The sequence below is a fragment of the Nasonia vitripennis genome, chromosome 3 (genome assembly GCF_009193385.2).
Source record: "Nasonia vitripennis strain AsymCx chromosome 3, Nvit_psr_1.1, whole genome shotgun sequence".
Classification (NCBI taxonomy): Eukaryota; Metazoa; Arthropoda; class Insecta; order Hymenoptera; family Pteromalidae; genus Nasonia; species Nasonia vitripennis.
This window is the reverse complement of record NC_045759.1, coordinates 17,184,113-17,204,240: the sequence shown is the minus strand read 5'-3', so window position 1 is coordinate 17,204,240 and position 20,128 is coordinate 17,184,113. Positions and strand designations below refer to the sequence as shown.

The 20,128-nt window shown below is 49.7% G+C and overlaps 1 protein-coding gene across 2 annotated transcripts in view; it reads right to left on the bottom strand.

Annotated features, from left to right (window-relative positions):
• Positions 1-20,128, bottom strand: part of LOC100122473 (buttonhead/sp8-like) — an 88,579-nt gene that overhangs the window by 26,584 nt on the left and 41,867 nt on the right. The window contains exon 1 of one of the 2 annotated variants that reach the window (XM_031927764.2): positions 3,389-3,808. The exons of the other annotated variant lie outside the window; for it this stretch is intronic. Coding sequence (XP_031783624.1) covers positions 3,389-3,502 — 114 coding nt within the window. The 5' untranslated portion in view covers positions 3,503-3,808. Of the gene's footprint in view, positions 1-3,388; positions 3,809-20,128 lie in introns of those variants that run through there. 2 annotated transcript variants of the gene reach the window in all.

Sequence of the window (20,128 nt, the reverse complement as noted above, 5' to 3'; positions counted from 1 at the left end):
CGAAGCAAAGTCAAACCTCAGCTGATTTACGAACTCGTTGCCCGTCGGAGAAGCACAGCTGTATGTATGTATATACATGTATAACCGAGGAAAGACGCGCGCTGCACTCACCGCCGACGTCGTCTCTTCGTACGTCGTCAGATTTATAGAGTGTTCGTCCCGGAGACTCTATAACTCTCGCGGCCCACATTCGCGCTCCTTTTTTACGGCTCCTATCGTCCCAGGCGCGCTCGCGCTTGGCTAGAGGAGAGCCCGTCGTATATAACATCCGAGCGACCAATCGCTGTCGGAGATTCTTGGTTTGCTCTCGTTCCTTCGGCGAAAACCACTAAAGCGAAGCCACCGCCAACACCACCACCCTCGTTTTATTTCCTCAGGCGATTTTGCAGCTGTCGCGTGTGACGAGCTTCACGGTTGGAAAAGCGATCCGTTGAGATTTTGACTTGGGGTCTTTTCTATATTCGGTATTGTTTTTTTTACGATTATCTTCCAAACCACTATGCACCGAAAGCGCTAAAAACTCAACGGCATGAAGCAATACTCATTACTCCAGTAACGTTTAGGCAAACAGCAGCTTCGAGCGCACACAGCACAAGAAGAGAGCCCATATCTCTTCCCCAGAGGCATTTTTGCGCGCGAAGCCACCGCTGCAACGCATCGACGTGTGCAAAGTGCATCCGTGGGTTCGCGCGTGCCGGCCCAGCACATAATGACACGATAATAGCGATAATTACAGCAGCAGCAGCAGAAGCCAGGCAATGGGAGAGAGAGAGAGAGGCTCATAAGCGACAATTAAGCCAGCAGTACAAAAGAGGTAATGCAGCAACGCGGCTAATTGTCGGAAAATTGCCGGTTGTACGCATCGAGATCTGTCGCCGCGCGCTCGTGCGCGATTTTTCCGCAAAGGAGAGAATCCGCTGTACGCGCGACTCTTTTTTTTTGTTTTCTTTCGTTTTCCGAAGCGATATAGACCTTACGTGTGAGACCGCGCGAGGACTCATTTTTCATGTGCGTGATGCATCGAACGGCAGTTTTTCCGAGGATTATCAGAGCTTTAATTGCACGATATCTGTGTCAGGACTTCTTTGGCCGCATGCGTTCTCGTTGTTTTTTTTCTGTTTCGTTTATGCTGGAGGGTATTTTTTGCCGTTTCGACGATTGCGAAAACGAGGCTTTCAGAAATCGACGGTGAGAAGAGAATATCGTTTGGCATAATGATACGTCGGAGATCGATACACCTATATATAATATAATATCGAGCGCAGCCGCAGCGGTCGCGTCGCATAAAATGTCCATAAATTACAGCGCGCAAAATACACATAATTACGCGAAACCATGTATGCCCTAAGTACCCTGTATATACTCATTCCGTATGCACATAATTCGGCGTTAAGTCGATGATTAATTCCTCGTCTCTGATCTCGCTCAGAATTTAATAAAATTCCGGAAAAAGGCTGCACACGCACGCGCGGCATATCGACGAGCGATATTGACGCGTCGAAGTTCGCGCGCGCGCGGATGTTTCGGCGCTGCAGCGGGATTACAAAATGACGTGCAAACTGAGCGACGCCCTCGACCGCCCCACGGCAATACGATAATCACTATAATTACGCATCGAGAGCCCTTGTATTAATATCCCCCAGCTACGTCTCTCTTTCTCGCCCGGCGAGCGCGAATCTCTTCCGCATATCCTATTATGCGCGTCATCTCCTCATTATTTTGTATGCACTTTGAATGCGCGCGAGAGAGAAAAAAGATCGGCCGCGTTAGAGGTGTGAGAGTCAAAAACTCGAGTTCAACCGTTTGAGCTCTCGAGTTCTCCGCTAGTTAAGATAGGTGACGCCTGAGCGCTTTTTCATTTCCCTCAACAAAATTTGCAAACTGGAATGAGATATAGAGGTGTGTCACCTGTGTCAACCTACTTGTCAAGGTCTGCTGTTTGCGCTGCTTACGTTATAACTTCAGTTGTGAAGTTTAACTTTTATAATGCTATGTTACAATTTTCGCCTTTTTACATTTGAGCAAATTTTACTTTTCAATATACGACACGCAATATCATGCCCTCGTGCAGCGACACATCAAAGCCGAAATCAAATAAACATCGCGGGAGGCTTGTTTTCGTTCTGTTTGCCAGCTCCGCATAAAACGAATCCCACGATCGAATGCATAAGTAAAAAGCCGACGATATCTTCCATTTCACATCGAAAGAAGCTTCGGCTCCCAACGCTCGCGGCGTGCAAATAAAACCCTTTCCGATTCCGCTTCCTCCTCGCATCCGAATTGCAAATCTCGCCCTCCGCGCAGCGGCGCTACCCAATCGGGAATATTTCACGTCGCCGGCGACGTCGTCGTCTAGCTCGATCGAAATAAAATAAAATCAAAAGAAGGAATCGGAGGGGTGCACACACGCGCGAGCGTCGATCCAATTGGCAATCGGACAAATTGGGTTTTTGCAGGCGAATCTAAAGCCGAAACAGCGAGGGATGATACGTCTGCAGGGAGAGTAAGCTGCTGCTGCATCTATCGCGCGACGCGACTATTCGACGGGAGATGAACAATTAACGCAGGGCAGGACCCGGTCACGCCCAGGACGCCGTAGCCCAAAGGTTCTCAGTGCGTTTTCGCGAGAGACGGGATTCCGTCAAAAAGATAGACTCAACGGCTGGCGAAGCGAGCAGATGCTGCGCCGATGCTTTTTTTCGGACGCGCTCGCCACCCTGCTCGGGGAAATTATTTACGAGCGGCCGTTTTGTCAGCGCCGGCGTTTTTCTGCCGCGCGCGCGCGCATGCGGTAGCATTATTGGGATTAGGAGCGGATGATTAACGAGGACATCGGTCGGGCGAGCGGAGGATTTTTCAAAATTTTCGGAAACGCGCGGAGGAAATGGGCTGTTTAATAAGGTTGTTTTTTTTCCCGAGAGGATTGCCAGTGGTCTCAAAGGCTTGCAACGCCAGCGCGCTGAGACGCGATTAGTCAAAGTCAGGGTTTAGTGGGCTGGAGGCGTGTTATTACCGGTTGTAATAACGAGAGACACGCCGTTGGGTGGAAGGGTTTCCGGAAATGTGCGGGCTTTAATTTAATTAGGCATTCCCGAAAAATGAGGTAGCGCGTGTGTGGCTCGCTGTAGCAGTGTAACGAATGTTTTGTCAGTTTTGTCGAGGCGTGTGATTATTAGTGCGTTGCTTGGACGAATAATTTTTTAGTTTCAATTTATTCCTTATGCTCGAAATTTTCACTAGCAAGTCATACAGTTAATGAACCTATAGTATTTTATTACAATTATCATGTTACCTACGCACGAAATTGTATTTTGAATAATTTATAAACGAATTACCGGCCACTGATTTCAGAATCGATTCAGAGTAAAAGAACATATTTCCAAATTACCTCGAGAAACTCGGTGTCAGAGGGTTGATGATGCATCTGTTGCGGCATACTCTGATGCACATTCATGGCACTTTGCGGGTGCACCGCTTGCGGATACTGGTAGGCGCAGTTCATCCTCCAGTAGTTCTCTCCCCCGTCAATGGTCGAAATCACAGTGAAAAGAACAATCTCAAAAAAATCTCGAAGCTCGTCCTCAAGCTCGCAGATCCTCGATGCTCCAGAGCATGTTCCTGTCACTCGTATGGGTCACTCGATAAAAAAAAAACAATCGCACCAGAACAACAACAAGTCGCAATCACTCCGCAAGCTCCGACTTCCGGTACGTCTAGTACACCCGAGCGTCGCCTCAATCGGTGCGAGATAAGTGTTACAATTATTAGTTGCGAGCGAGCAAGCGAGAGAGAGAGAGAGGTGAATCAGCCGGCGCAGAGCGTCAGTGCGGCTCTCGAGGGCCGACAATTATAACTGAGGTGCCTTTTTCGCCGATCCTCCGCTCGGGCGGAGGCGGATCTTCGGCTCCGCGCCTGTGTCTGTGTGTGCGTGAGCTCTCCCTCTTTCGCTCTGGCCGATCCGCGTGTGCGTACACGTTTGTCTCTCGTGCGTCGAGCTCCTCTCTCTCCCTGTCTCTCTCTCTCTCTCTCTCGTTTTATTTCTAGTATGCGTGCAGCACACGACGCTTGATCGGAGCCGCGTGTGTGGTGGGGTGGCCGAAGCTTCGCGAGCCCGCCCTCGGCTCGCTTTTCCCTCTCGCTCGCTCTTCCTTCGCCTTTGTCTCGGTCTTGGCGCACATGTAGAGAGAGAAGGAGCTGCACCGATGGGATCTCGTCTAATCCCGCGTGCGCGCAACCCTCCCCGTGTATACCCATGTGTATGTGTGCAGGTCTCTTTCTTTCCCCTCTACCTACTCCACGGTGTACGTGTGTGCTTCCTCCTTTCCCTCCACACACGAGCGGCGTGTGTTCCTCAGCGCGGCCAATTAAAACTTGCCGCGGATCACGTGGTCGCGGGATGTATCGCGCGAGCAAGGAGAAGGCCCTCTCTCCTTTTTCTCGCGCTGCAGCTTCATTCGCGCTGCGGAGATTGCCTTTCTCTCTCTCTTACTTTTCGCTCGACGATCTCATGTTCTTTTTTGCACTCTCGCGAGAGAGAGCTCGTTTCTGGCTGTTTATTTGCCTTCTTTACAGTTTGTAACCGGGGGAAGAGACGCGTGGGAGAGCATCGATTGGATTTCGAGGATCGCGAGGGGATGTTGCAATTAAAGGATACTTTTCCCCGTCGATCGCTCGCACATTCTTCTTGTTCGGCAATTTGCTTCTTGATTCAGAGCTGAATCGAGGCTTTGAATAATTGAAAATGAATCGCACCGAAACGATTCATTCATTACTCGGGAGATACCAGCCGCATATCTTCGTCATACATCTCGAAAGCGCGTCATTCACAAGCCTCTGGATCTAATTCCTCTCCGCTCGATCGGCCATGAATGAAACGGTACGTATTCTCATACTCTCGCAGCTCAATATCGCGTAACACGAGCCAGTGGGAACCTCGCGCGGGCGTCACTTCCATTGAACGTCGTCGATTCATTCATCCTCGAGAGAGAGAGAGAGAGAGAGAGAGAGAGAGAGAGAGAGAGAGAGAGTATCCAAGTTGCGAAAGGATTGCCTTCCGCACAATACACTCGCCGACGGTATCATTCCCACACAGGGAAGCACCGCCGAGGCGAAAAAAACGCTCCGATCCCCTCTCCTCTTCCTCGCGGGTTCCTCTTTCAAGACGAGAGCCGCCGAGAGAGGTACAGCCAGCTCGATTACCCATTCACGACGTGTAATCGCGCTGCTCATCAGCGTAGGCAGTATCGGGTAATGGAGCAGGAGATTACCCGCGTATATGGCTAAATCCGCGCGCTCGTTCATTTTTAGAGCTGCGGTACGCGTATAAAAATCGCAAAAACGACCCGAGAATATTCTAATTGTCCGCTGCATCATCGCGGTGATTTATGAAGAATCGACGCACGCGCGCGTATCCGGGATCTCTCTGAAATTGCTCGCATCATTACATCTCAATCACCGGAGAGCGGAACCTCCTCCGTTCGTTCTTGTATATACCTTGGAGCTATGTAAACGTTGGATTTTCCATTAAACCAACGGAGATAGCGAATCGCGGGCTGTACCACCGCGAAGTGATACGCGAACGTCCTTCTCATTGTTTCTCCGGTGTATACTCTGCGGAGGTATCTCACTCAGTCATCGGACTCCGCTGATTAATTAGCCTCTCGGCGAGCGTATTCGAGAGACTCCGGATACTTTGGTACCTATACGCTGTATTATACACAAAGATGAATATCTGCATCCGGCCAGGTGGCGCCGCGCGTGCGTTTCCTATATACGCGCGGCTCTTGTCGGCAGCTTTTCCGAAAGAGAGAACGCGCCGGTGATTGATTAGCGCGAGTCTGATGATGCGCCGGCGTGTGTGTTCTTCGGTTCACGAGGTTGGGTATAGTATAGGGAAAAAAAAGAAGCTTCGAGCGTCTTAATGTCCGATGATGCATTTCCTTGCGGGGTTGCCGGCTAAAAAGTGCGCCCATACATCGTTGTGTTTTGACTCGATTCGACGGAACGTATCCCTATACACTACGACATGAACCGAGTTTCCGACACGTTTCCCGCATCGTCTCTGCAAATCGAATTCAATCAAAGCCCATTGAATTTGCGCGAATTAGCCTCGGGCGAGCGCAGATAGCACGAGGCTCCGTTTAATTTCCACACAGGTACAAACACATCAGTCACACCGGGGGAAATCCACTTAAAGACCTCATTGCCGTGTGCGCGCTATATGCAGTTCTCTCTCTCTCTCTCTCTCTCTCTCTCTCTCTCTCACTCTCTCTCTCACCGAGACGCTGTACCCGCGCATACACACGTATACAGCTCAGCATCTATATAAATGAACGGAACGACGGAATGGCCCTCCTTTCTTTTTGAAAGAAACGCGCGGCGCGCGCCGTGCTCTGTTATTATATCTATAAGCGCGTATCCATCCTCTCGTCGTCTCATTTTTTTTCGCCGTCTAGCGAGTCTCTCACTCACACACACACACACACACACACACACACACACACTAGGTGTATCTCTCAAAGAGAAGGAAAGAGTGAAACGTAAGAAAGAGTTATAAGGGAGGGAAGGGGTAAGCGAGAGATGGAGAAAAGAGAAAGAGAAGCGAACGGCGCGCATTACTAGCGAGAGAGAAAGAAGAATATAGCTGCCTCCCCCGACGCTGCACACGCGAAGTCTGCAATTAAAACTCTCGTTCTTTCTCTTTCGCGCTCGCTCTGTTATGTTCCCATAGGGGTTGCTGCTGCCGCCGCTGAGCCGCTTCTCATTCTAATCGACTCCTTCACCTCTCGGACCGTAAAATGCCACGTTGTAAATCAATGTTTGCCATATTTTTCTGCTACGCCGCCGCGAGATGCAGCCCTTTCTTGCTCTCTCTCTCTCTCTCTCTCTCTCTCTCTCTCTCTCTCTCTCTCTCTCTCTCTCTCTCGCTCTTTCTCTTTCTCCGTGCTGTCCAAGCTCTTCGGCTTGGAAAAAAAGATTCGGCGATACGAGTATTTTTTTCTGCGCGCGCGGGGCTCAAATTAAAGCTTTGTTTTTGGGCTCCGGCTAATTTATTTGCTAATTGCCGCGACGCCTGTTTTGCGCGCGCTTATCGCGTAAAACAAAATAGTTTCGGACTGGGTTCTTTCGCACTGGCGCTCGAATTTTTCTGACTTGCGACGATAGGTGGCGCATAGGCGCTTTTCTGTTTCCCTCGACTTGATTTGCGCGGCGAGGCTAGATATAACGGTGGGCCTTTATCTATGCCAAAACAGCCTTGTTTGGCCTACTGCTTGGGCTGCTCATGCTGTAACTATTGCTGCGTTGGCTATTGCGTATATAAATATACTACAGCATTCTTCTACTATGCTTCGTCAAAGAAAAATCTCGCGCGTTTCCTTATCACGCGGATATTCGTCCCGATCGAAATAGCCTCGTACACAAGCCAATAAATCAGCCGCACAAAGAACGAATCCGATAGGCGCAGATGCATATCAATTCAATTGCACTCTCGCTTCACGCAGCAACCCCCGTCGAAAGTCAGCGCAGCGTATCCGTCTTGAATAATCCATTCTATATTAGACGAAAACGCGACGAACGGCCAGCCGAATCGAACAATCCAGGCATTCCACATCAGAGAAACGCGCTAATCGCCGAAAACTATTTCTCTACCGCAATCCTCAGCCATAAAGCATTCGGGCTATATATAATAATCGCTGGCTCGCGATCGGTAGCGCTAAATCACTCGAGAGCGATTCGGCAAGTGCGCTCTCAGCATCATCTCTCTCCCACTCTTTTCTCGCCGCGAATTACAGAGGAGCTGCTCTCGAGCTCTTCAGTTTGGAAATCCGGTGGCAGTGGCATTGACGATCCCTCGTCGCGGAACCTCGCATTACACGGGGGTTAGCGCGCGTCTGTAATAACGACGATGATTCCGGGACACGCTCATCATCCCGTCACGGAAGTCACCCGCGGCTATACACTGCAAGCGAGAAGACCTGATCCTGTATTAGAAGAAGCTGCGCGCGCGCGCGACCCCCGAAAGCGAAAGGAGAGAACTTTATGGACTTATCAATCATTTGGTAGCTGCACAGCGTGTTATACGTGTTATACGTGTGTGTGTGTGTGTGTGTGTGTGAGAGAAAGAGAGCGTTGGCAGTCGGTCTTGCTTTATCGGGCTAGTCGTCGCCAGGCCTGTTATTAGCAGCGATTAAAAAATTCCTGCAGCACTGCATACACAGCGTATATGGCCGGGGTAGGCGTGTGGCACGTTTCCACGATTCGCTTCATTGACAAGATTTATGACGCCGTGTGTAGTGTGCGTATGTCCGTCCCTTTTCTCTCGTTTTCTCAGCCGACGGTGTATACGCACATAGACTGCACGGAAATGCCGAGATTTTTCTTAAACCGGCTAATGGAATAAGTGCGCGTTATCGCGCCCCGCTAATTATGCCTGTGCGAGAGGTCGCTTGAAATATGATTGTTTCGAGTTTTTTGCATTGTGAACTGCGAGTGTATGTACGTATGTTAATTAATTCGCAAGAGAGAGAGAGAGAGCATTGGCTTGATGAATGGCACTCTGCTCTTGTGCAGGGAAGCGTTTTATATCGAGTGCGCACATATAAATGTCTCTGTCATAATTATAAGGACAATTATGTAAAATACAGAGGGAATTAATCGCGTAATTGCAAGCTGGTCCGGCTGAGTTATTGCATTGGAAATGTTTTATGCCAGCATATAGACTGCTCCGCGAGTGTTATTGGCTTGCATATATTGAATGCACATATAGCTCGCTTTGTCGCGACTCGCGATTTTTACAATCAATTATAAATCCAGCATTTCCTTTCGCGTCGCTATATGTACAAATAAACTTTTACGCATGTAGCATCGATGAAAACGAACGTTGCATTTCCTCTCCCATATACCAAAGACCCTCGCTTGTAATTGAAGAGGGATAATCGCGGAGCTTTGGAATTCAGGCGCGGCATATAACGCATGTGTTGCGTTACATGACCGATCGCGGCCGCGCATTCGCACACTGTGGTACCAATATGGCGCTCGCGTCCGATTCGCTCGCGAGAGGAGAAGAAGAAGATGGTGGCTGGTCCGCAGAGGCCGAGTTGACGCTGATATATGCACCCGGGTGCAAGCCTGCAGAGGTATATACGCACGAGGAGGCACACCTCTCTCTGCGGAGAAAAGGAGGGGAGGTAAACTGCGGAGATAAAAATGGGCACGGCTGTATTGGCTTTTTTAATGGACGCACTTATTTGCTTGAATTATGACGCATGCGGTTGATTTTGATTTTGGGATTTCTCGTTCGAGTTGTAAGTAGTTGAGGATCGTCTATTTTTCAGAAAGCTTTACAGACGGTTTACAGAGCTGTAGGCAAAAGGGTCCAAGAGACAGCTGCATATCGAGAAACGAAAAACAAACTCGAAAAAGCTAGAGACTGCATAGAAAAGAAGCCTAAAAGAACGTCCGAAGAGGCTGAACTCGCGTTCCCGTGGAGGAGAGCTGAGAAGGACTGGAGAGGGGGGAATCCCCGGAGAGTAAAATATCGCGTGGGTGCGAAATAAAATGGAGGCCTGGTAACGAGCGCGAAGTGGCGTTTAATAAAAAGGAACTGGCGAAGCGCCGCCGCCGTACTGTTAACGGCTCACGGCGGCGTGAGCCTCTTCTAAATATACGTACACACACGCGCGCGCGCGATTACAGGCGCATGTACAATGTTTATGGTTGTAACGAGAGACGCGTGCTTTATAGAGCCTCGTCTCGCGTGGGGGAGGATTCGCGAGCGCGCGATGAAAATTAAAGTTCACCCGCTGAGAGAGAGAGAGCCGCCGATTTTCGTGTCACGAGGGTAGAGTGTATACGAGAGGATCTCGTTGAGGGATCAAGGATGTTTATCACGCGGCGCCTGCAATTATTGCGTTACATACGGTGAGGTTCAGTTGCGTATTGTTGCTGTTTCGAAGGTTATTTGAAAAGATCCGAAAGGGTGATGGCAGCTAAAACTATATCCGATTGTATATATTTTTCGATACATATAAATTGTTCAAATATGCATGAGTATCATAAACGCAGTAAAAGTAGAAAAAATGACGAAAAACAACGTCGTAACTCACTCATCTGGAGGTGATTACGCAAACTTGGCCCCTCTCCACGCGCACAGCTCTAGCGCTACACATCAGCCCAAGACGTCGGCGAGTATTACAGCAGAGAGCAAGCAGCGGAGAGGGAGGTAACTTTTCACTGGGTACATAAATCCATCTCGAATCAAGGCAATTGAGAGGCGATTTTCGCACGTTATCCGCTCAAATCGACGATCGTTCCTCGTAGGTGGATCGAGAGCCCGCTCTCTCACCTCTCTCTCTCTCTCTCTCTCTCTCTCTCTCTCTTTCTCCAGCATCTTCTCCTCGCTCAGCTCCACACACACACACACACACACACAGTCACGTATACTGCGAAACCCGCGGGAGATGACGTCGGCGCGTAGGAAGTGAAGAGAGAGAGAGAGAGAGAGAGAGAGAGAGAGAGAGAGAAGAGCGAACACATAAGCGACGCGAGGGAAAGAGAGTCGATACGCGGCGCTCGTCGTATCCAGGGTATATATATATGCGCGCGGCGGTCCTCGAACCCGGTAATTAAATAGCGCAACCCTGCAATTAGGGCCACTAAATCGTGCGTCGGGGCCCCGCGCGCGACGTGGACCCGTATGCGCGAGTAAGAGAGAGAGAGAGAGAGAGAGAGAGAGAGAGAGAGAGAGAGAGAGAGAGAGAGAGAGAGAGAGCGCGAGAGAGAGGGAGAGCGAAGGGCCTGCCAGACACAAAAAACGACGTCGAGAAGTTGCTCAACCTCGCATACGTCTTGCGTGTGGAGCCCAGCGAAACGCGAGATCGCGCGCTTGTGTGGGTGTACACGCGAGTCTGTGTATGTATGCCAAAAAGGAAGGAGAGAGAGAGAGAGAGAGAGAGAGAGAGAGAGAGAGAGAGTGAGAGAGAGAGAGAGAGAGATGAAGAGATTAGGAGCCGCTGCTCCGCAGACGAATCGCCGCGGCGGCGCGGGGGTGGCTTTGGCAAAATGTGGGAACCTGCGCCCGCGCGGCCGCCGAGAATCGCTCTCGGACGATTATCCCTCCTGCAATGTGGCTCGAGGAACAGGGACTATACGAGTCTTCTCAGAGAGGAGTGACGCAACGGCCTTTTTCATACTTTTTTTTTCCCGCCTCATATAGTATAAGATAAACAACTCTCAAGAAAGCCTGCACCGCCGAAAATAAAAACACACCCGATCGCGAGGCGCTACTCCTTTTTCAAAATAAACGTCATTTACACCGAGCTGTACAGTCTCCTTTCGTAAATCGCGCACTCATGTACACACACATGCACGAGGTCCCGGCGATCGTATCCAAAGATAGCACCGCGAAAAAAATGCATCACCGCCGCGAGACGCGCGCGCGCGCGTGTCCGTGGGTGGATGATTTAATGCGAGCAGAGCAAGAGAGCGTCTCCCTCTGATATTTTAATACGTCTCGGAGCGTGATGCACAGCCATCCATCGTCTGCGTGTACGGGCTCAATTTTGCATACGGAAATCGCCGGCGCGCGCGATGCATCGAGGCCCTCGCACAAGAGTATATAAGGGAGAAGACGCGTTCTGTACAGGAAGGAAGACTGTTTGTTACCATTATCTGCGCGCGCCCATCCTCGCCGCGCTGCTGGATTTTCGTCGGACCCTCTAGCTGATACACACACACACACACTCACACACACACACACACACACATATATATATATATATATATATTACGTGGTAGGTACTCGCATGCTCGCTCGAATTCGCTGCGCGAAACGCCGGCAGCTCTGGCGCACTTCCGCGCGAGATTCGATCGCTCGATGCTTTTTTTCTGGTTTATTGGGCAGGCTTGATTTAAGGGGAATTTAAGCAGCTTGGTGTAGACGTATGCGTGCTTTTTTATTTCGTTTGTTTCGTTTGCAGCGGTTTCATAGAGCCTTACGCAGACGATTTAATTTTCTAATTATCGTAACGCGCGCTCGATCGGTCTACCTCCTCCCTCATCCGCTGCTTATCTACTGGTGGCATCTCCCAGGTGGGTCCCTGTCTCTTTTTGTCTCTTTTTGTCTCTTTTTCTCCGGTGTACGATGCGCGTATAAAAGCTAATGGATATCGAGCGAACTGGCTCTCTCCGGACCCAATCTCTCGACTAATATCCGATATTTTACAGTGTACGTACAAACACGATGCCTCGATATCTTACACACACGCGTATCCCTGTTTATTTACTCGAGATATGTTCGTTCTTTCAGAAAAATCTTTTTAGTCTCATTGAAACAGTCGCAGAGATTCTCCGCTGCAGTCAAGCGCACACGTTATATCGAACGAGCGAACCGCATATACAGGCGTAATAAACCGAGTTATACTCCCGGGTAGCACGAAAGCGGCGACGTGCGCACTTCAACCTCGCTATCTGCAGGCAGTTAGCGGTATGGCTTTGCGCGCAGTCACGCACGCTCGTGGTTAGACCTCCCGCGGCTTCGAGCCGCGACCCTGTTCTCCACGAGCTTCTCTACAAGAGAGAGAACGCCGGCTAATCAATTAATCCGCGGCTCACCGCATAAAGCTCGGCTCGACGCGCGAACTATCGCGCGCGTACGTGCTCTCTCTCGTTGACGCGAGAGGTGTGTTTTCCGTTGAAATCCTATATATGCGCCTGGATTTGAACTGTGGATTGATTTCGATCGTTCATCCGTATTCAGCGAGTGTTTTCTCTGATAAAAAGAACGATTGCCATGCTATACAAAGCATCGAAATGAGGTGTCACATCGAACCCACCTACTCTCCTCGCTATATCCAACATCGATCCGTCCTAATCTAAAACACCATCGCTTGTGCGCAGCGATCGGCTGTATCAGATATTCCCCCGAAACCGAGAAAACGACACTGTGTGTATCCGCGGGAGGCATGAATCGGCACAAGCGCAAAGCAGCTCTCGCGTGCGGCGCGACACCCGCTGGGCTCGCGCGCCGGGAATCACGGCTCTCGAGACGACGGGTGGCTCGCTCTTCCTATACCTCGGCGGCGGTATAACCTCGGCCGTGTCCGCGTGGGGCATTTACGAGGATGCACAATGGACGCAATAGAGGCGCATTAGGATGAATTAGGAGCTGAAAGGACACAGGCCGGATTTTAATATACCCTCGCGGTGTCGTGGTGCTTCTCCTCGTCGGATCCCTCGGCAGTATTCTGCAAGATCATTGTGTAATGGTTAATAGATTTTTTTCTCACTGCACGTGGATAGTCGCTTGGCGACGAAAATCCATTTATAACGGAATATTTTGTATACGAAAAGACACTTCACGCATCGCTCGTCCATTTGATATCCATTAAGCGGCTCGAGCTCTTGGCTGGAAGAGGATCGAAAGCACTCGAGGCATCAAAACGATCCTCCACTCGCGCGCGCGCTCGCGTCAAGAACGAGGTTTACCCGCAACGTGCGCGCAGGCGTGCTTCGAGCATCCGCACACACACGTACAGGCAACGGCTTAACCTTTTGCCTCGCGCGCCGAGGTGTGAAACCACTCGAAAGCAAAGAGGCCAGAAATTGCGTACCATTATCCGGTAATGCCCTCGTGAAATCGGCCTCTCTCCTCCTCGGCTGTACATACTCGCGTCGAGAGAAAAAAAAAGTGACCGGATAGATGCGCGCACGAATTTGCGGGAGGAATATAAGACGATCGACTCGCGCTAACGATTCCTCGTACGAGCTTTCTGCTCGCTTTCTTATAATCAAACCGCGAGCGCGTCTTTTATTTTCCGCATCGCTCTCTCGAGTCATGTGTGTACGTGAAATAACGATTTCCTTCTTTTGCGGGTGCCTACATCGCCCTGTGGCTTCCAGGTTGCCTGCCTCGTCGGGTTTATAATGCGCACGGTTGGATATGGGCGTCGATACATCAGCGAGGCGTTCGATGAAGTATAGATTCCGAAAGCTACGACGATAATTGCTACGTGTGGTGAGAGATTCTTAGCGAGACTAAGTGTGAGTTTAGTCATTTTAATTGAATGTACAAATACGCCTCGGATATGCATGCGCTGCTGAGCGAGTGAAAATCTTTACCATTTATTATACGTACTGCCAACTATACCTAGATAGAACAACTCTCTTGCCTCTCGGTGTATACACATACGCGCCGCGTACTCGTTCTTCACGTATACAACGAAGAAAAAGAATTGGAGAGCAAAATCGATTCCTGGTATACACGTCCAGTTCTGCATCTATCCGGTGGCCGGTGCAACAGGTTTTCCAGAAACCGACGACCTCGATCACTTATCAGCCTCCTCTCGCTCTCTCTTCTCTCTGTGTCCGCTAAGGACGTCGACGTGACGCTCATGTACGATCGCCCGCTCTCTCTCTCTCTCTCTCTCTCTCTCTCTCTCTCTCTCTCTCTCTCTCTCTCTCTCTCTCTCCATATAACGTTCACGCTGCCGCGCAGGCGTGCCCGAGGACTATACCATAATGATCGCCGATTATCGGGAATTGTATATTTTAACGACGAATTGGGTAATCACTTAATATAAATTAATCTCTCCCTCCACATGCGTATAAGCAAGAGCGATTTTTTACGACGAGATGCTCCACTTACGTATACACGTCACATGATTATTACACCACTCGCTGTTGCAACTCCGGCATTGTTTGTATCGAGACTCTCTTGGATTAAATTAAAACTAACGCCCGTTTAATTTCAATACTTCGAGCGCACGGAATGGACGAGTATAAAATAAAGAAGAGGCCGCAAGGAAAAAAAGAAAGCCAAAAGCGCTTCATCGACACCGCGAAACAAATTCTCTGGCGCGGCTCATCCGGCTCGTAATAAAAGCCTCGCGCGTTTAAGAGAACTCTCGCGGCGCATCACGACCGCGGCGCCGAGGTCTCTTCATCCTCGTCGCTCGCTCTCTACGCTGCGCAAAGACGAGAGAGAGAGAGAGAGAGAGAGAGAGAGAGAAGCGGAGAACGAGGAGTTATGGCCGCATTCGTCTCCATTACCCTCCCCCGTGTGATGGTGAATCATTGGGAGAACGAGCGCGAAACTTGCGATCGACGCGAGCACAAGCTCGGCTCTCTTATACTCTCGGCAGAAAGCGTTTATTGTTTGCATAAACACGGCTCTCGTAAATCTCCGCGGCTCCGCTGTATTCAAGAGCGGCGAGAGCTGTTCTAGCGAATGGAATTATTATCTCGGTTTATGCGTCCGATCGATGCGCTTGATATTTTGAAATCGCGCGATGTGCAATGCAACAAGGCGACGGCGGGGAATCGATCTCTCTGATGGAATACTGTCTTTCAAGGTTTGGAAGTTTCGCACGCGGGCTTATCTGGATGGAGCGCGTTAATGAGCACGTTTGCGTTAATATGCAAATTGCCTTCCTAACTGTTCGCGTATCTTGTGTATAGATAAAAATACGTTAATGACACACATTCCTATAATACTGATCAGCCTTTATGATCGCGTTAGCTCATCCACGACGAAAAGCTTCGAATCGAGCACTGTTATTGCACACACTCGCTCTCGTTCACTAACTCGCGGCGTTATCTGCATGTGAAAAACACGCGCAGGTATACCTATACGTACACGTTTACATGCAGTGTGTAGATCTCGGCATACAAGTCGGCGTAATTTTGTATCATTTTCCCGCCACACGCGCTTCGCTGATAAATCATCCGGGGCTGGCTTTGATACCGCCGCGAATCGTCCGCTTCGGGCATTACTGCGCATATAGATATAGTAGATATGCGGGAGTAGGAGACGCGCGTGGGTGCGACCGAGTCTCCGGGTGTATATACTATATAATATGATACACCGACGCTGTATTTTTGTGCAACGATGCGCTTTGTATACGTTAGTATATCGAGTGGTTTATAATATTGAAGGTTGAACATATTGGTTTTGAATGACCAGTTATGAAATTTCACATTATAATACGATTGCAAATGAAGGACATATGTGAAACGTCATCCTAAGATTATCATACACGCGTTGTCTCGAGAGTCTCAGATAGTTATAGCAAGAGTGGCCCAAGCAGCTGACCAAACAAGGCTGTTTCGTCGAAGGTAGCCCACCGCGCTCATATATCTAGACTTAAATCGCAAATTTCGACTGCAGTTACAGGCAAGTACCCATGCGCTACCTATCGCCTCGTTCCTCCGTTCGCACCTTTTTCAATTTAATTTATACATCACTGATGCGAGCATAAAGATTGATCTCATCAACGAGAGAATTTGCATATAAAATACTAATAGCCGCATCTAATAGCACATCGATCTCCATGAACCGATAGCGCGCGCTGCAGTTTCTCGGAATGATTACGAATCTTCACAGAACCGACCCAAAAGTCCCTTCCCGCGCGCGTCCTTGAACGATTATTAGAGCTACGCGCGCGCATAATAAAGTATCTTCGCGTACATTATAAACACACCGAAAGTTCGCGCTGCCTAATAGGATTTTTTAATCGAAAGATCGCCGGCGACCGATAATGCTACACACACGAGACATTATTATTCCATCGCCGAGAGCTTCTCTCTCTCTCTCTCTCTCTCTCTCTCTCTCTCTCTCTCTCTCTCTCTCTCTCGATCGCCCCCACAGCCTCCGAAAACTGGAAGATCTCATCTCGCGGACGACCTATTTATGCTTAGCAGACCGCTCGCTCTCTCGCGTATAATTATCTCGCTCTCGTTACCCGCGTTGAAGAGCCGGGCACGCGTATCTTCAGAGAAGGCCGCAATTACACATAACGGCGCGTGCGCAGCTGTGTTATATGCAGTTCGGAAACTATTAACGGCGTTTGAGCTCGTCCCGCTGAATCCGCGCGCGCGCAAGGCTCTATGCTAATGCGCAATGCCCGTGTATATGCATAGATTTTTACGCAGCGAGAGAAGAGAGGTGCTTCTCTCGAATATGATTATTGTAATTAGCGCGGCGTATCGGAGGCTTTTAGTAACGAGTCGCCGCGGACGCTTGAACCGCTTGTTCTTTTGAGCTTCCGCGATTGTTCGGAATCGCGCGATATGTAGCTTGGGTTTTGTTTTTTTTAAACGAGTGTTTTTTTTCGCAGAGTTGGAATTTTTAGCTCCGAGTTGTTTTTTCGCTGGTCGGTTCCGTAGCAGTACGCACGGCAATGGCTTCGAGGGGGTCGAAGCAGCAGCGGCAGTGATCGGAAGGTCGTTTTTATGGAAAAAAAGGTCGAGGGCTGCTCGGCGCGTTTGTTAATCTCGGTAATGCTCGGACCGGCCGGAAGTTCGAGGTAATAAATCTAGCCGCTCGCAAGAGAGAGAGAGAGAGAAGGAGAGAGAGAAAGAGACCCTTGTGGCGTACTTTCTTCCTTTCTCTCCCTTTTCCTCGTGGGTTTTTTCTCTGCTTTGTCGCTTTCGGTGTACAAGCGCGGCGCGCTTTCGCATACATATACCCCTTCGAGGCACAATGTAGCTTTTTACTCCGCTATCCGGAAAAGGTGAAGGGAGGAATCGACGCTGGGTATATAAGGACGTGTAAGGAGCTTCGCTTCGGTGAACTCGTTTTATTTTTATCTTTAACTTTTCGGCGAAAATACGACGGTATTTCTCCTTGAGTTATTTAAGTGAGTGAGTTATAAACTATTCGTATCTTTTCAAGCTTGAATTCAAAAGCCTCCCATCCAAATCAGCCTTTTCTTTCAAACCCACCCCATCCGAAGCGCCGAATGGAGATCAGAGAGCAGCGAGAGCCACGTAACTTTCGATCGTGTCGCTGCTGCACAGATGAAATAAACCATCGCAGTGAGAGAGAGAGAGAGAGAGAGAGAGAGAGAGAGAGAGAGAGAAAGAGTCCTCTTGCAGATAGACATAGAGAGCGAGGCGAGAGAGGACAAGCGACGAGAGAGAGAGAGAGCCGAGTGCGCTCTGCCCTGTAATTGCGAATCGCGCACTGTAATAAATGTCCCTCTCTCTTCTCTCTCTCTCTCTCTCTCTCTCTCTCTCTCTCTCTCTCTCTTGTCCTCCCTGTCATCAGGGACGGATCTACGCGCGCGCACAGGTATATACACGTAGGTTGGAAAAAGCCGCCGCCGACTGCGTGCGCTTCCGCGGTAGAAAATTCCTTAATTCGCCGCAGCGGTCGCTGCGGAGGCGGAATGTACGCAGAGATAGAGAGAGAGAGAGAGAGAGAGAGAGAGAGAGAGAGAGAGAGAGAGAGAGAGAGCGAGAGAAGAGAGTTTTGAAGAGCGAAAATTGAACGAAGCTGAATTCTCTGCGGCTTTTTCGCGCGCGCGAGCTTGACGCTGAGCTGCTGGATTAAAGGGCTGCGCGCTGTGTTGTACACCGTGGAATTTTAATTCTTATCGCTGGATATAACATCGTTACATTCTATACACCAAAGCAGTTACGCGACAAAAGAACGCGATAGGTATTAGAAAATCCACGATACACACTACAGTTCACCAATTACTTCGAGCAAAAGTCAGAGTGGCATAACTGCGAGAGCAAATAAGCCGCATTATAGATCGTCGATTCTGCGATCGAGTCGCCTAATTACGGCCCCGTTGATATGCTAATCCCCTCCGGCCGGATGAGCGCATTGTCGCGCGCGCCCTAACGAGGGATGAAGCGCCTCGGGGCTATCTTTCGCGCGAGCGATCGCATTACTTCCACTAACGTCGTTGCTGCATCATTGTCCGATCCGCACTACACGTATACTATGTACATCTACTCCCCATTGCTGCCGGTCACGTGCACTGCGGTCGCAGGAAGTTCCACAGGGATAATGCGCCCGATCAGCCGAGTGCGCGCGCGTTATTCCGAGAGAGAACTGTTCAGGAAGCTGCGAGCGCATAGACGTGTCGATAACGCGCGCGCGTACGTGTTCTCCATCTCGAGTCGGCCCTTTGTGCTGGTGCAGTTATTCTTTCATTAGCATAATTCGACTGCCGATTGGAATGATGAAGTGAGAGAGCTGATTTTCTCACGTCTGTATAATGTATAGGAGCTGTTTGATCGAACGCGTTCGAAAATAATGATTCGCGTGTGCTGGAAATCTCTTGAAATTTAATTCACCTCCGAGTTTACAGCTCTCTTTCTCTCCCGCATCGAAGTACGCATCATGCGCGAGCTTTGAAAGCCTGAAATCTCGTACGTAACTCAAGGCAACAAACGTCACTGCGGCTCTCTTATGCGTACGCATATAATACGCACAACTCACGCATACACGCATATATTGTAAAACTTGCGGCGGTGGCGGCTCCGCTAATCCCTCGGGTGATGCGGTGTCGAGAAGAGACGCTTATTTTATTTGAATGCCTGGGCTGTTGCTGTACTCCTCCTTCGAATCCGCGCGCGCGAGCAGTTATACGGGGTGAGCGAGAAATATGGATCGAGGAAGCATCGTGTATCGACGGAGATTATTGCCGTGTACTTGTATCTGTGATCGATTCCTAGATTTATACGATGAAGATGCGCCGGCTGATATAGAGTGTACACGGGTGATACTATCGGGGCAGAGAGTGTATTTGCCTCTGCGAAAGCGTGTATATACCTATAGCGCAATTATTTTTCTCCACAGTTTCGAGCAAGTTTGAATTGGAAAAAAGCTCGCCTTCGGAAACGTACACCCAGTGTGCATTCCACCACAAGACGAAGAGCCCGAGTCATTGTCCATCTTTCTCGCTCTCTCTTGGTGCGTCTGCATTGCCTCGAGTCTGTGTCGAGTGTCGACTAATTACCGGAGACATTAATCGAGTGGCACGTCAGAGAGCGAACGGCTATACCCCGCGGTCTTCTCTCTCTCGTTCTGCACACGTGTGTATGCGCCGCGTATGTATCTGTATATGCACATATAGCTGTACATCGCAGAGAGAGAGAGAGAGAGAGAGAGAGAGAGAGAGAGAGAGAGAGAGAGAGAGAGAGAGAGTCCGACAATGGCGATGCAGCGGCGGAGCCAGCGAAACGATAACTCTCGCCGATAATAGCAGGCCGTCTCTGTCCGGACAGAGAGAAAGATATTTAATTGTTGGGTTGTACCGTAGCCGTCATAAGAGAGCTTTGCGGGACGAAGCCGTGGCGGAGAGTCCTCCTCCCCTCTCGTGGAGGGAGAGAGAGA